At 24.8% G+C, this 14406-nt stretch overlaps 1 protein-coding gene across 10 annotated transcripts in view; it reads right to left on the bottom strand.

Moving 5' to 3' along the window:
• The window catches only part of heph (polypyrimidine tract-binding protein 1 heph), a 381579-nt gene that overhangs the window by 84926 nt on the left and 282247 nt on the right, over window positions 1-14406 (bottom strand). For all 10 annotated transcript variants that reach the window (XM_065516406.1, XM_065516408.1, XM_065516405.1 and 7 more), the window contains one exon: window positions 2154-2274. In XM_065516406.1, the coding sequence (XP_065372478.1) occupies window positions 2154-2274 (121 nt within the window). The remainder of the gene's footprint in view (window positions 1-2153; window positions 2275-14406) is intronic.

Genomic DNA, 14406 nt, shown 5'->3' with positions numbered 1-14406 from the left:
TAAATATTACAAAAAGAGAAAAAATTGATGGCATTCTGTCATTGAAAAAATAATAATTATTATGAAATGTTTTTGTAAACAAATGCGAGAGTCCAGGAATGAAAAAAAAACTCAATTTTTTTTGTATAAATATATAAATGTCTTTAGGGGTTGAGAGGGAGTGTTGATTGTTTTTAGCCATAAAACATAATAAATGAATGGATACTTGTGGCTACTACAGGTTGGTTGGTGGTGGTACGTTATGACAACAAATACAAAAACTACAGGACTGATGGTTTGTAAAGTTGTTTGCGGGTTGGGCTTTAGTGTTTTTATGAATGTATTGGTATTTTCAATAATAAATATTTATTGAACAACAAATATTTTAGGCTCTCAAAAGTATGCTTTAGTGTGGTTTTAACATACACACGGATACATATTTCGTTAAATATAGAAGGGTGTTATTGCAAATATGCATGTGTTAGGGGTGGGAGGAAGAGCATGTTGGTGGTGGCTTTCTATTTGGATAGCAAAAACGTTAAGAGAATTTAAATTAAATTGTCTAAAATTGTGCATGTTATTGTGGTTATAACGCGGTTTTATTATTTTATTGTTGTTGCTGTGGCTATCTTTGCTGCAGTAGATTATATCAATGATATTTCGGTTTTATTTTGTTGTAGGCTTTTATCATCATTTCGTTATGTAAATGACTGGCATTTACTTTGTATTCAAAATTTTATTAAATATTACGCATATTTGCCAATAGTATGTGTATGTACATATATTTATTATATAAATGGTAAAAACATTTCTGTGGCTAAAGATTTTAAGCTTTATTAGCAGTTATTGCAAAATGTTTGATTTTATTTGTTTTTGTTTAATTATTGAATGGCAGTTTATTAAAGGTTGATTGAGAACACATTTTGGTGGATAAAATTTGATAAAAGGATCAATAGGATTAAACTTTATACTATAACCCTTGTGGATGCAGCCTTGTCCACGTAAAACTTTCATTCATACAATAAAGAAGTCGCTCACTAGCCTTTATTTTAAATGTTCATTATTTTTTTAATAACTCTTTATATTTATATACTTCTCATTTTATTGACATATTAATTTATTTTAATTAATTTATGAGTTTTTTTAAACTTAAACATTTTTTTATAATTTTAATAGTGAACAGACCCCAAACAGTTTTTTTAAATAGACTCATCGAAACTAATATAGAGGAAGAACTAAAAAAAAGTACTCATGCAATTAACGAGAATAAAAAAGTTCTGTGTAATTAATTAAAATTAACTACACTTGCAAATAAATAGAGATTTATTGAAAAACTAATAAAAACCGTTAGTTGTTAAGGTGGGGAGAGGAGAAGGGAGAGTAAGATTTTATTCTCTCATTTGATTAGTTGTTATTAAGAAGCTAGTTAGCAGCGTTGTCAACTTTTTATTTTCAAAAAGAAGTGAACTAAAGAAAACAACGCTAAAGAAAGAAATCATGTCAAAGTACAAGTTGTATGAAAAATAACCATCTTTTCATTAATTTTTTTTTTAAAAACCTAAAAACGCTGCAAATATTAGAATTTTTTTACAATTATATTTTTTCTACAATTCAAAAAAAAATCGTTTATTAATTGTTCAAATTTCTCTAAAGATAAGTATGTTTTTAAAGTTTATAATCTCTTTCTGATTTTTAAGTGATTAAGTTTTTTTATTATTTGCTTAGTGCTAGACTGATAATCTATTTTACTGTCTTAATAAAACATAGAAAACTTTAGGTATTTAATACTTTAGAAAACTTTTTTAAAGCTCAAATACTGTTGCTTCTTTTTAAGTATTATTTAACATGAATTTTATTTTTATCTTCTCTTTTTTTTTGGCTCAGAAAAGCAACAAATAGCTAAGAAAAAAAATGTTTTTAATCTCTCCTAGAAACAACAAAAATTACTTTTTTGTTGTTGTATTAAAGCAAAATAAATAAAAAAATATATACTTATAATATAAACCTACTTAATTGCTATAAATGTTTTTAGTTTCGTTTACACAAAATCATCATCCTCATCATGAGGAAAAACAACATGCTCATAAAAAGGGAGAGAAAGCAAAAAAACAAAAATTGTGTAAAATATAAAAAAAGAAGAAAAATAATATATAAAAATTCATGTTTGTACTTACCAACTCCACCCAGCACGGTGCTTGAGTCCAATTTGGCTTTCTTTGTGGCTAAATCCTGATTATTATTGTCCGAAGCGGGCGCCATAACTGCTGCTTGACTTAAAAGTTCGTCGCTACCACGCTGCATCATATGAAAAGAGAACAACAAAAGATACAAGTTAGTATTAAAATAATAATAATAAATATTTGTTATTTACACTCACACACATACACTCTTATATACTAGTATATAGTACAATACAAAATAAAAAAGCTCTTGATTTTTATTATTTTTACTTGTTCTTGTACTTAATATAAATTATGAACAGATTTTCTGAGCTAATAATTGTAACAACAACATTTGCCATGTTGTATATAAAAAGAGATTAAGGACATAAACAACAACAAATACTTATAATAATCAAGAATTAAATAGAATAAAGGAACAAAATCTGGAGAGTGAGAAAAAAACAAACAACATAAAAATGTAATTAAATATAATTTTTTTTAAGAAAAAAACTGGGTGAGACTGAATTTTTTTTGTTCATATTTATTTAAGCTGTCAGTAAATAATAAGCGAAGAGGACCATATAAATTAAAGTAAATTTTTAGAATTAATTTTAAAGTATTTGTTAGATAAGAGACACAAAAAGTGGCGATTTTAGAAAGCATTGCATACTTTAAGGGAAAATACAATTATTTAATATTTTTGTTTAATTTTAATTTTTACTTAAATAGTTAAGCATATCCGTAGTAAATTTATGGGATTCTAAAAGTATTGCCTAATTTCAGGCACATTTTTTTTAATTACTTTATTTCTTACTTAAAATAAAATCGTTCAAATTCATACAAAAAATTTCGTTAAGCTTTTAAATCAAAAGATTTACATTTTCCAAATATTTATTTTCTATACAGTAACATATTAAAGTATTTTAATTGTCTTCAAAACTTAAATTCACTTGATTAAACCACCTTAAACAGCCTTACAACTTTTAAAACCTAGTTCTGGCACATTATTATTAACCAACAATCATTGTGCATATTAAGCAATCAAAAAATCTTTAGTATTTGTTTTTATTATTATTGTAGCAACTTAAATGCTTAATTGTAATAACTTAACAGTTGATTACAGCAATACACAAGCGAAAAGAACTCAAGTTGAATTTTATTCTTATACAAAACTTACAATAAAAACTTGACTGTCTAACTTTATAGCTAAATAATATACATAATAATTATGTAGAAACAAAAATTAACTAGACAAAATACACAGAAGAAAAAAAAAACAACAATAACAACAAAATATAGTGCGTAAATAATTATAATTGTGTTCAGCTTTATTACGCTACACAACAGGCAACAACCATTATATTTAGTTTAACTAATGAACTAATTACTACAACAAAATAAAACAACCAGGAACAAGTTAACTCTAGCATGTAACTGAAGTTAGGGAAACAAAAATGGAGTTTTGTATGAACGAAAAAACAAACAAACAAAATTGGGTGAATAATAAAAGAAACTTAAATTGTCGCCATAAGATGATTATGTTTTTATTTGTTTAACAACTCCTTAATGTATACAACACTTTGTTGTTTCATATGACAATAAAAAGTTTTGGCATTAAATAGTATGAAATTGTGGTTAAGAGAATCTGAATACATGTAGTTTAAAACAAGAGAGTTGTCTTAAGAAAATTCAGAAAAATTTAAAAAAAATATATACAGAATTTGTCCATGTCTTCTAAATTATTAAATATTAACATTATGCCATGTGATGGCTTTTTAAATCAGCCGGGCAGATATTAATTTAAATTTTTCATAAATTTTTTTTACATACTTTTTTTTTATACTGATTTAATGAGTCCAGCCAAATGACCCATTTACTTAAAACAGAAAATAACGCACACAAACCCATATTCTCATTTAATATTTACTCTATACTACATGCAAACCATATTTTTTTAATGTTAAACCATACATACAATATGTATTTTTGTTTTCTATAAACATACCTACAAACATATAAATTTTCAACCTAAAAGTAGGCAACATATTATGAATAGCTTTGATTACAAATGTAAAACGTAAGAGAAAACAAAATAGAAAATATAAACCATAGCAAAAAAAAAAACAAAAATAAAAACAAGAAAACCTAGAAAAAAAAAATAAGATGAATGAAGAATCATTAAAACTGAAAAATGTGGCAAGTAAATGTGGGCCTATAAGTAAAGAAAAAACTAAGAGAATGAGTGAATGAACGTACAAATAAATGAATGTATGTGATAGTAACCCACATCTATGTAGTACCTTTACACATACATATGTTACTTAAAGTAGACCTTGTTTTATTTTCATATTTTTTGTTTTCTGCTGCTGTTTTTTTTTTGTACTAGACTTATCAAATATTTAACATACTTTTAGGCGTATTAAATATATATTTTTTCTTTTTCTGGGTGCTTATTTTAAAAGGTTTTTGCTTTAAAACATTATTAAATGGCCTTCGCAACATATGTGGGGGGACCTCAAAATAAAATATAAAGATTTAAAAGCTTAACATATGTTGGGTAGTTTTAATATAATAATTGTTTGTTTGTTTGTTTAATTAGTAGAGATATTTATAATTATTGTTTTACACAAATTTTATGTGTCCTTTTAAATTTTTATTAAAATGTTGAAATTTAATGGCAGAAGTAGGCTACTTCAAATGTTATGCTATCTTAAAGCATGAAGCCTACTTTTGGTTGTTACTTGTTTTTTTTTTAAAAAAACTTGTAAAAGTAGTGCTGAGTTTAAGAAGACAGGTAATTTTTTTATTTTTTTTGGTTTTAAAATTTAAACCTTAATTGGCAAATATAATATTGTTATGGTTTAAATATTTTATCTTTTTAAATGAATTTAGGAAAAATAAACATATCAAAATAATGTGTTGTAAGTATAAAAAAATCAATGTCTACTTCACGGGATGTATTTTCTTTAGAAATTATAATATTTATAAAAAACTAGTTAGTTCTTCAAGTTTCTCCAACCCACATACACCTGCCTGTTCTTATTTATTTGCAAATAAAATATATAAATTTGTACTGCATACTTTAGGTAGCTTTTTTTTATTACATTTGGACTGAAACATTTTTTTCGAGTTTTACCAGTAATTTTTGATTTTTTTTCTTTACAGACCATCTCTTGAAAATTTCAAATCGAATAAAAAAAATCAGCCGTTCTCACGTGATACCATTACATACATGGACCATTTAATTTATATATATATGTAGCAAGTATTTTCTACTTTTACGCTATATTTGTAAAAAGTTTGTTTTACAGCGGAAACAGATTTCATACTGAATAGAACTGGATTATGAAATATTTATAAAAAAAATAGAACTTCCAGACAAAATTCTGAATATTATTAAAATATAACATCTTCAGTAACTTTGCTCCAAAGCCTTTTGAGGGCAAAGGGAATAGGAAGTTCTAGGTTTTAAAGGATTTACAAAATATTTAAAAGTAACGAATTAAAAGAGTTGTTTTGTTGTCCCCCTTGCATAATTTGTAAAAATACATCGCTTTGCATTCTAAGCTTAATACTTGTAAAAAGTGTTGCCTACTGTTAGGCTTTTGTTAGCAATACTTTATTAACATCTTGACCTTTTTCTAGCTCTTTTAAGTTTGAATTTAAAGAATAGAATTAAAAACTGATAACAAAATTTTTTTACTAGGATGTAAAAATACATTTTGAAGTTCTGTACTCAAATATTCGTGAATACTTAGTTGGGACTGTAAGGCCAAAAATTTATGTATATCTGCTCCCAAAAAGTTGCAAATAGATTGTAACATGAAGAATTCATATTTATTTAAGTTAAGGGTTAAAAAAAATCACCCTATACTTTTGACCAAGTTTTAGTTTTAATAAGAATTACTACTATAAGATCTTTATTCTGGGTTGCTCACTTGAGTTAGAAAAAAAACTTAATACTAGAGGCCATAACATCTTCAACAAATTCTGTATGTCACTCATTAACAAGAAACTAATTTGTCAAGCGGAAATTAACATAATTCTGGCGGCTTTATATTTATATTTTTCTTAATGACAAGTTAATTAATTTTCACAATAACCACAAAAAATATGCCTAAAACAAGGCCAACAAATTTTATCATAAAAACTTAAGTCTTAAGCTAACACAACATGTACAACAATAAAGCACTTTTCAACCAAATTTTTTAAGAAATCTTTTAATAAAAGTAGGAAAAACATAGATGTAATCCTTAGTGACCTTTATATTTTAGACAGTTTTGGTTGTTAATTGAGCAAGGAAAATATAAATTAAAAAAAGTAATTCTAACAGACCGTGTAAGTATAAAATAAATTGTTTTAAATTTAAAAATCGTTACGATACAACAATATCTATGTAAAATTAAAATTACAATAATTAAATATATGTACATTGCAGTACACTTTGCTGCTCATTGAGTTCATTTCAGGGGTTGTTCTAACTTTTGTTGATTTAAGATCCAGTCATTAGATAACACTAATAACAAACAAAAACTAAAGTGAATTTATTATTAATTCAATAGAATGGAATAAATTTGTTGAAATACTCAAGCTTACTTAGTCTTACTGTTTCATACCCCAGCTAAAGTAAACACAAACCCATATTTTCTAAAAAATATAAAAAAAAATATTAAAACGCCTCCTAAAATTATGCTATGACTATTATGAAAAACCAATAAATGTGTATCAAGCAACATGTGGTATCATTAAATCAACACCACAAATAAACCCACCCAAAAAAAAAAATAAGCTAATCAACAACAATTACACACACACACACAAGCAGCAACAGTCAAACGTTAAGAGAAGGAATATAATGTTGCTGTTACTGCCATCCTCGTTGTTATTGTTGTTGCTGTTGTAGTTGTTTACACAGTTTGTCTACAACATGTATTTAAATAAATCAATTATTTGTAAAATATAACGTTTAAACTGTCGGATTTTATAAAATTTTTAAAACCAGATTTGTGTTTGTATTTGTTAAATGTTTACTTGTGTGTATAGAGGCAGAAAGAGAGAGAGAGAGAGTTTCCTACATGTTGTTTTACAGTGTATGCAATTGTTTACCTCGAATAGGTAATCGTTTGTATAAAATAGATTATCTACTACATGTGGCAGCTAAATTGTTGAAAAAACATATTTTTTTTTTTAAGTTTAAAATAAAGTTAAAAGCTAATATTGAAATAGAAAATCTTGTAAAACTTTAAATTTGTTTTTAGTTAAGTTAGTTAGCTAACTTTATATTTCATATTACAAGAGTTAAGAACATTTAAAATTATAAGGAGATTTAAAACTATAGCGTTTTAGTTTAATTTGTAGGAGCATTTATTTGGTTATGCGACGAGCTTATCAAAATTCAAGAAAACTTAATTACTGATTTGTAAAATTTATTATTAATATTGTATGAAACAATGCTAGGTTATTTGGCATTTAGCAATAAATACTATTAAATTTGTTCTCAGAAATTTAACTAAAAATACTGAAAATTTGTAGTCTACTTCTTGGGATATTCTCGTTTCATGTTTATACTCGTACCAAAAAAGATGGGATGATATTTTGTGATTGATTTTTTAAATTTAGTTTTTAAAAATATTTTTTTATTTAAATCTCTTTTTGCTCTGTGCTTTCTTTTAAATCCTTTAATAGTTAATTTTTGTTCGTTTATTTGCCCACATTATTCCTGTTTGGTTTTTCCTTTAATATTTAATGTAATTTTTACTTTATCTTACACTATATATGAAGCTGTTGCTGTAGTAGTGTAGTTGTACTTAATTTTAATAATACCGGAAAAGTAATCCTCACAATCTTCTTTTGTTTCCTTTTCTTGTGCATTTAACATGCATTGTGTAAATAACGACAGGAAGACGAAGAACAGGGAGAGCTTGAAATGAAAGTAAACGAGTAGTGCTTACAAAAAAAAAAACACCAGAATATGAATAAAACTATTAACAAAGAAAGAAAAAAAAAGACAAGCATTTAAAAGGCTTTTTTTACAAAACCCGTAAACCACCAAGAGATTCATTAATTTTTAATTATTTTTCTTTAAAGTGTTTCTTACTTTTTGCTCAATATTAAATAACATGAAAGTAAACAGAATTTCTAATAGTTTAATGAACATGTCAATTTATTGCAATTATGATATAACTGCCACACTTAGAAAATTCCAACTATAAATTTTAAATTCATATTTATGTCTGTATGCCTTTTTATATATTCTTGTTAAATTATAATAATTCACTTGTTATTTAGCTTGACAGCAAAAAATTTATTTAATATTTTTGTGGAAAACGAGGCAACAAGAATAAAAAAAAACCAACCGTCATCACCAGCCATTGAAAATGGCAATCAAATTAAATGTGTAATATTGTTGAAAGTATATAGTAGAAAAAACCGGCAATAGAATATTGTGGGTAATACATAAATATGTTTATTCATAGATTTTATTATAACCAAATTTAAATCAAATATTTTAACAGCAAAAACTGTCAATATGTTTGCAAGTGTTTTTGATGTTTTGGGGGGAAAATATAAATACAAACATATAAACATTTTATATGTATATTTTTAGCATATTTTGAAGATTTATGCTATTGATTTGCATGTTTGTATATTAAATATCACATATTAATTAAATAAGATTACTACTAAATTGTAATAAAGTTACTAAATTGTCATAAAAACTATTTATATGAATTGAAATGTTATTATCAGGGAAACCGGAAATATGCTCTAAAAAAGGCGTTTTAGGCGCTTTAAATATGCAGTAAAAACTTTAAAATATGCTCTTAAAATTTAAAAAATATGCTCTTAAAAAAACAAACTTTTACATAATTTTTAACCAAAAAAAATTTACTTAAATTTTCAAATAAAAATCGTTGTCTATTGGATCTGAAAACATTTTTAAATATAGAAAATGTTCATTCGACATTAACTGATGTTACAGGAGCAAATTTAAAAGACAACATTTCTTTAACACTTAGAACGGTTAAGTTTGTATTAGAACAAAAATTTGATATTTAGATGGAGCTATTATTAAAATAGTGCTTATTTTATATTAAAACAAGTAAGAGAGCTATATTCGGCTGTGCCGAATCTTATATACCCTTCACCTAATTATACTTCAAAATAAAAAATTTAAATATTTTTAGGTGAACAAAATTTTTCGAATTGTTATTTTAAATTTTAAAAAAAATTTCTGTTTTTTAAATTTTTTTTTTGGTGAAAAGCCATCTATTTTTCAATTTTGAATTTTAAACAAAGGAAGTAAAAAAAAAGTAAGACAAAATTTGTTTTTGATAAACTCAAAATATGCTATTAAACAGTAAGATATGCTCTAAAAACGCAAAATATGACATAAATATGCTCTTAAAACAAATATATGCAAAAATATGTATTTAAGGGTAAAATATGCAAAAATATGCACTAACAAATCGATGCCAAAATTCTTAAATAGTTCTGAAACGTGTAAATATCTTATCCATGTGCTCATTAGACTCACCAGAAAAAACATGCATTTGCATATTTTGGTTTCCCTGGTTATTATATTATATACATTTTATTTGTATTCGACATGTTTATACTATATAGATTTGCCCCAAAGATTAATTATGACATTTGATGTATAAAACTTTTTCCAACTATGCGGTTTAGTCTCAATGATAATTAAGTACAAATCTGCAATATCTCTGCTTGAGGTTAAATTTGCATACATCTATTTATTTGACATTTGGGAATGAAAAAGTAAATATGTATATTTTATATCAGCAGAAAGAAAATTGTGTGTAATTTTAAAAGTATAACAAAATTGAAAAGTTTTACGTTTAATTAAAACATTTAAAGTTTCTTTAAAATGTACGTTTTTCAAAGGGATCTTACATAAAATTATTAGAAAGTAAGCAAGGTACTTTTTTAAAGGATCATTTTTGAAAAGGTAAGTTTTTTTTAACTTTAACTTAGAAAAAAAAAATACTGTTTAAAATAAAGTTAAATTTTTTCTAAAGTTTCAACAGCAAAATAATAATAATGCACTTTTCAGTTTTTTTTTTTTTTTTTTTTAAACTTACTACCTATGATACTTCTTTAAGTGGGTACTTTTTAAGATCGATATTTAAAAGATACAGAAACTATAAATTAAACTACATAAAGCAGCAATTTTTTAAAAAATACATTTTGCTAATAAAGTACCTTTTTTTAAAAAAACATATCTGTTTCAAATAAAGTATGTACTGTTTTTTAAAAATACCTTTTTCAAATAATGTACCTTTTTTTAACAAAAAAATAATTATTTCAAATAAAGTACCTTTTTTAAATAACTTTTTCAAATAAAGTATCTTTTTCAAAATAAAGTTCTTTTTTTAAATACTTTTTTAAATAAAGTACGTTTTTTTAAAAAATACCTTTTTAGTATAAAGTACGTTTTTTTAAAAAATACCTTTTTAGTATAAAGTACCTTTTTAAAATAAAGCACCTTTTTAGAATAAAGTACTTTTAAAAATAATGTACTTTTTGAAATAAAATAGTTTTTTAAAAAAAATACCTTTTCGAAATAAAGTACCTTTTTAAAATCAAGTACATTTTTAAAATAAAATACACCTGAATATGAATAAAACTAATACCTTTTTAAAAAAGTACCTTTTTAAAATCAAGTACATTTTTAAAATAAAATACATTTTTAAAACAAAGTACTTTTTTTAAATAAAGTATCTTTTTTAAAACATCTTTTTCAAATAAAGTACCTTTTTTAAATACCTTTTTCAAATAAAGTACGTTCTTTAAAATAAAGCTTTTTTTAAAAAAAAAACTTTTTCAAATAAAGTACCTATTTAAAATAAAGTACCTTTTTAAAATAAAGTACTTTTTAAAATCAAGTACATTTTTAAAATAAAATACACCAGAATATGAATAAAACTAGTACCTTTTCGAAATAAAGTACCTTTTTAAAATCAAGTACATTTTTAAAACAAAGTACTTTTTTCAAATAAAGTACCTTTTTTAAATACCTTTTTCAAATAAAGTGCGTTCTTCACAATAAAGTTTTTTTTAAAAAACTTTTTCAAATAAAGTACCTTTTTTAAAAAATACGTTTTTAATATAAAGTACCTTTTTAAAATAAAATACCTTTTTAACATAAAGTACCTTTTTAAAATAAAGTACTTTTTCAAAATAAAGTACCTTTTTAAAAACAAGCACCTTTTTAAAATCGATTTGTAAAATAAAATATCATTTTCAAATAAAATATCTTTTTTGTAAAAAGTACCTTTAATTAAAAAAAACCTTTTTTATAAAAAGTACCTTTAATTAAAAAAAACCTTTTATATAAAAAGTAACTTTTTTAAAAAATACCTTTTTAAAATAAAGTACCTTAATTTTGGTTTAGAACTTCTTTTCTATAGAACCAATTTGGCTTATTTTCAATACCAAACTGCTTAGAAAAGTGACAATTCTTTTGGTTTTCTAAATCAGCTGATTATTTAATTGAAACTCAGTTAAAAAATACAACGTTTAAAAGAACATGTTTTTTTAACATTTTGCATAAACTTCACTCAAGGTTCCTCTAAAAGTATAAAACTGTTATTTTTATAAAAAAAAAATATATAAAATTTAAACAATTAACAACAGATTTAACAAATCTTGGTAAATTGTTTTTCCCACAAAAACTTTTCTTGCCATCTTTGGTTTGTTTGCTTGATCACATTATGCTAAAACCTTTTCGTATACTTTACATTTTATTCTTATATATAAAAACAGTTTATTTTCAGCATTCATTGTGTTTCAATTGAAATAGAAGATAAACTGTTAAAAAATAAAGTTGTTTAAACGAGATGACGTGATCTAAAACCAAAAGTAAAAATAAATAAATAAAAAACGTACAAGGAAATGTCTTAAGAAAAACTTAAATATTTTTTTTTTGGTTTTGTTAAGGATATGAATGAATAAACTGTTGTTTCTTTTTCTTCATTCACAACTTGACTACTCAATCACACTTTTACTTATACACCGAATAAATACGGCTAAGGAAACACATGTTTTGAATAATTTATTTATATGGCTGGCTGGTTGGTGATGAACACAGGAAGGAGCCTTAGAAGAGTCAAAAGATATAAGAAAACTTTTTTGTTCGCCAGGCTTATGAATCAAATATGTATGTATGTAGATTGTTTCAAATAAAATATATACATAAGCAGAATGAATAAAAACGGTGAAAAATGTTGCAATAAAAATACACAAAATACTTTTGCCTTTACATTTTTCTTTCTTTCTATTTTTTTTTTTTGCTTTTTAACATTTGTATAAATATCAAAGCAGCCTTTTTTTATTTCTACTTTTTTGTAGTTTTTATAGACACAAATATTTTGGTAACAAATCGTTTGGATTAAGAAAATTGCATAAAATACTTTGCTATCTAAAGTTTTCTTTGCTTTTTTCTCTTTCTCCCTATACCACTTGTTCGAAGGCAAATAAAATTTTGTATGCCAAAGTGTTTTAAATATTTAAGTAAACAAATTGAAATATAAACGTTCGAGAGGAAAAAAAGGAACAGAGACAGAAGTACAAGGAAATAGAAAGAGTTTGCATTTGTAGCAGACAATTTTATGGGGCAAAAACAAGAAAAAAAATAATACAAATTTTGTCTCGCAGTTTCACAACAAGTTTGAGTAATAAAGTCAAATGTAAATATTTATTAAGAAAACCACCAAACAGTCCACAAACTGTGCGGGGTATTATTTAGAAAGTGGTTAGCAAACTTTGCTTGTTTTTTTTTTTTTTTCTTCCAAATACAATATTTTATGAAGCTAAACTTTAGTTTTACGCCAGCAATAAAACAGCTAAAAACTGTAGTTATGCTAAAAGAAGTAAAATTTTGCTTAAATAATGAATGTATCATTTGAAAAGTTGTTGGGCCTAAAAGTAGGCATCATTATTGAATTTTATAACTTAAGAAATTTTTAATACTTCCGTTTGTGTGTAGACATGAAACGTAATCGTAAACGTTTTTAAGTACATATACAAAAATAAAAGAAAAGCGAAACAAATTTTAACCTTTTCCTTTTTTATGCTTTTTAGACAGCCAAGCAAACGACTTGAGTTTGTTCAACAAACACAAGAGGTGTGTTTATGAAAATTGTGGCAGCTGTTGCCTGCAACTTGTAGAACACACTGTAAACAAATGGGTGGCAGTATTCCAATTCACAGCAAACAACATAGAAAAAGATACAAGTAGTGGTACTTCCTTTAGATAGATTTGAAATGTTGGTGGGTTCATTCTTTAGATGCTGTATTTGTTACCATATATACATATATATATATATATATTATTGTGGGTTTTGTTGTTTATGTTCAACGGAAGCTCTTTGACAGATAATTTATTACATCTTACTATGATACCTCTAAACAAAAAAAAATACATTTTACCTGGCTGCTGCTTTACGAGCCTGTATGTATGTTATACTATATATTACGGTGTGTGTTTGAGTACATATTTGTAAACGTACGTAACGCCTTGAAAAAGTCCTATTTATTGTAAGTATGTATGTGTGTATAGTTTAGTTTGTATATGTTTGCGTTTTTTGTGGTAGTAAATTTATATCTCATATAATGTTCTATATATTGAGTGGTTTATATTGAAAACCAAAATGTATCCTTTTTCTTTACCTTGCTCGTTTTAGTTCAAAATATGTATATATTCGTCCATTGAAATGTATGTATATTTAGTTAAAACTGTTACTATATTTAAGCTGTTCACCATATTTTGTACAGGTTCAGGTATATGTAAAGATAAATCTTAGTTTTTCCTACTAAGTATTTGACTGTATGTTGTGTTTACAAAAATAAAAATTATTATTGTAGCCAGAAATAAAATGTGGGGGTTTATAAAATATTTAAAGGAACATTTTATGGTTTCTTTTATATGAGGAAAATAAAGAACAGGCAGGCAGCATAACACTCTAACCCATAAAATACCCTTAAAGTGGGAAAAAGTTGTAAATTTTATACACCTTAAGGTAGACTTTAATAAAGCAGCAGTACGGAAAAATGCTATAAAAATGTCATTTAAGTATTAATAAACAAATAAACTAGACGATGTTTCTTTTTTAATTATGTAAACTTGAAATTGTATTAAAAAAAAAATATTGAAGCTTAGCAATTTTTAGGTAATAAAAATAATTTCTTAAACTACAAACTATGGAATAAATGCTTAAAAGGGAAGGAGAAAGAAATGTCAAAG

Source organism: Calliphora vicina, chromosome 1 (genome assembly GCF_958450345.1).
Source record: "Calliphora vicina chromosome 1, idCalVici1.1, whole genome shotgun sequence".
NCBI lineage: Eukaryota > Metazoa > Arthropoda > Insecta > Diptera > Calliphoridae > Calliphora > Calliphora vicina.
Note: the sequence above shows the minus strand (reverse complement) of the source record. Positions and strands in the feature narration are given on the sequence as shown.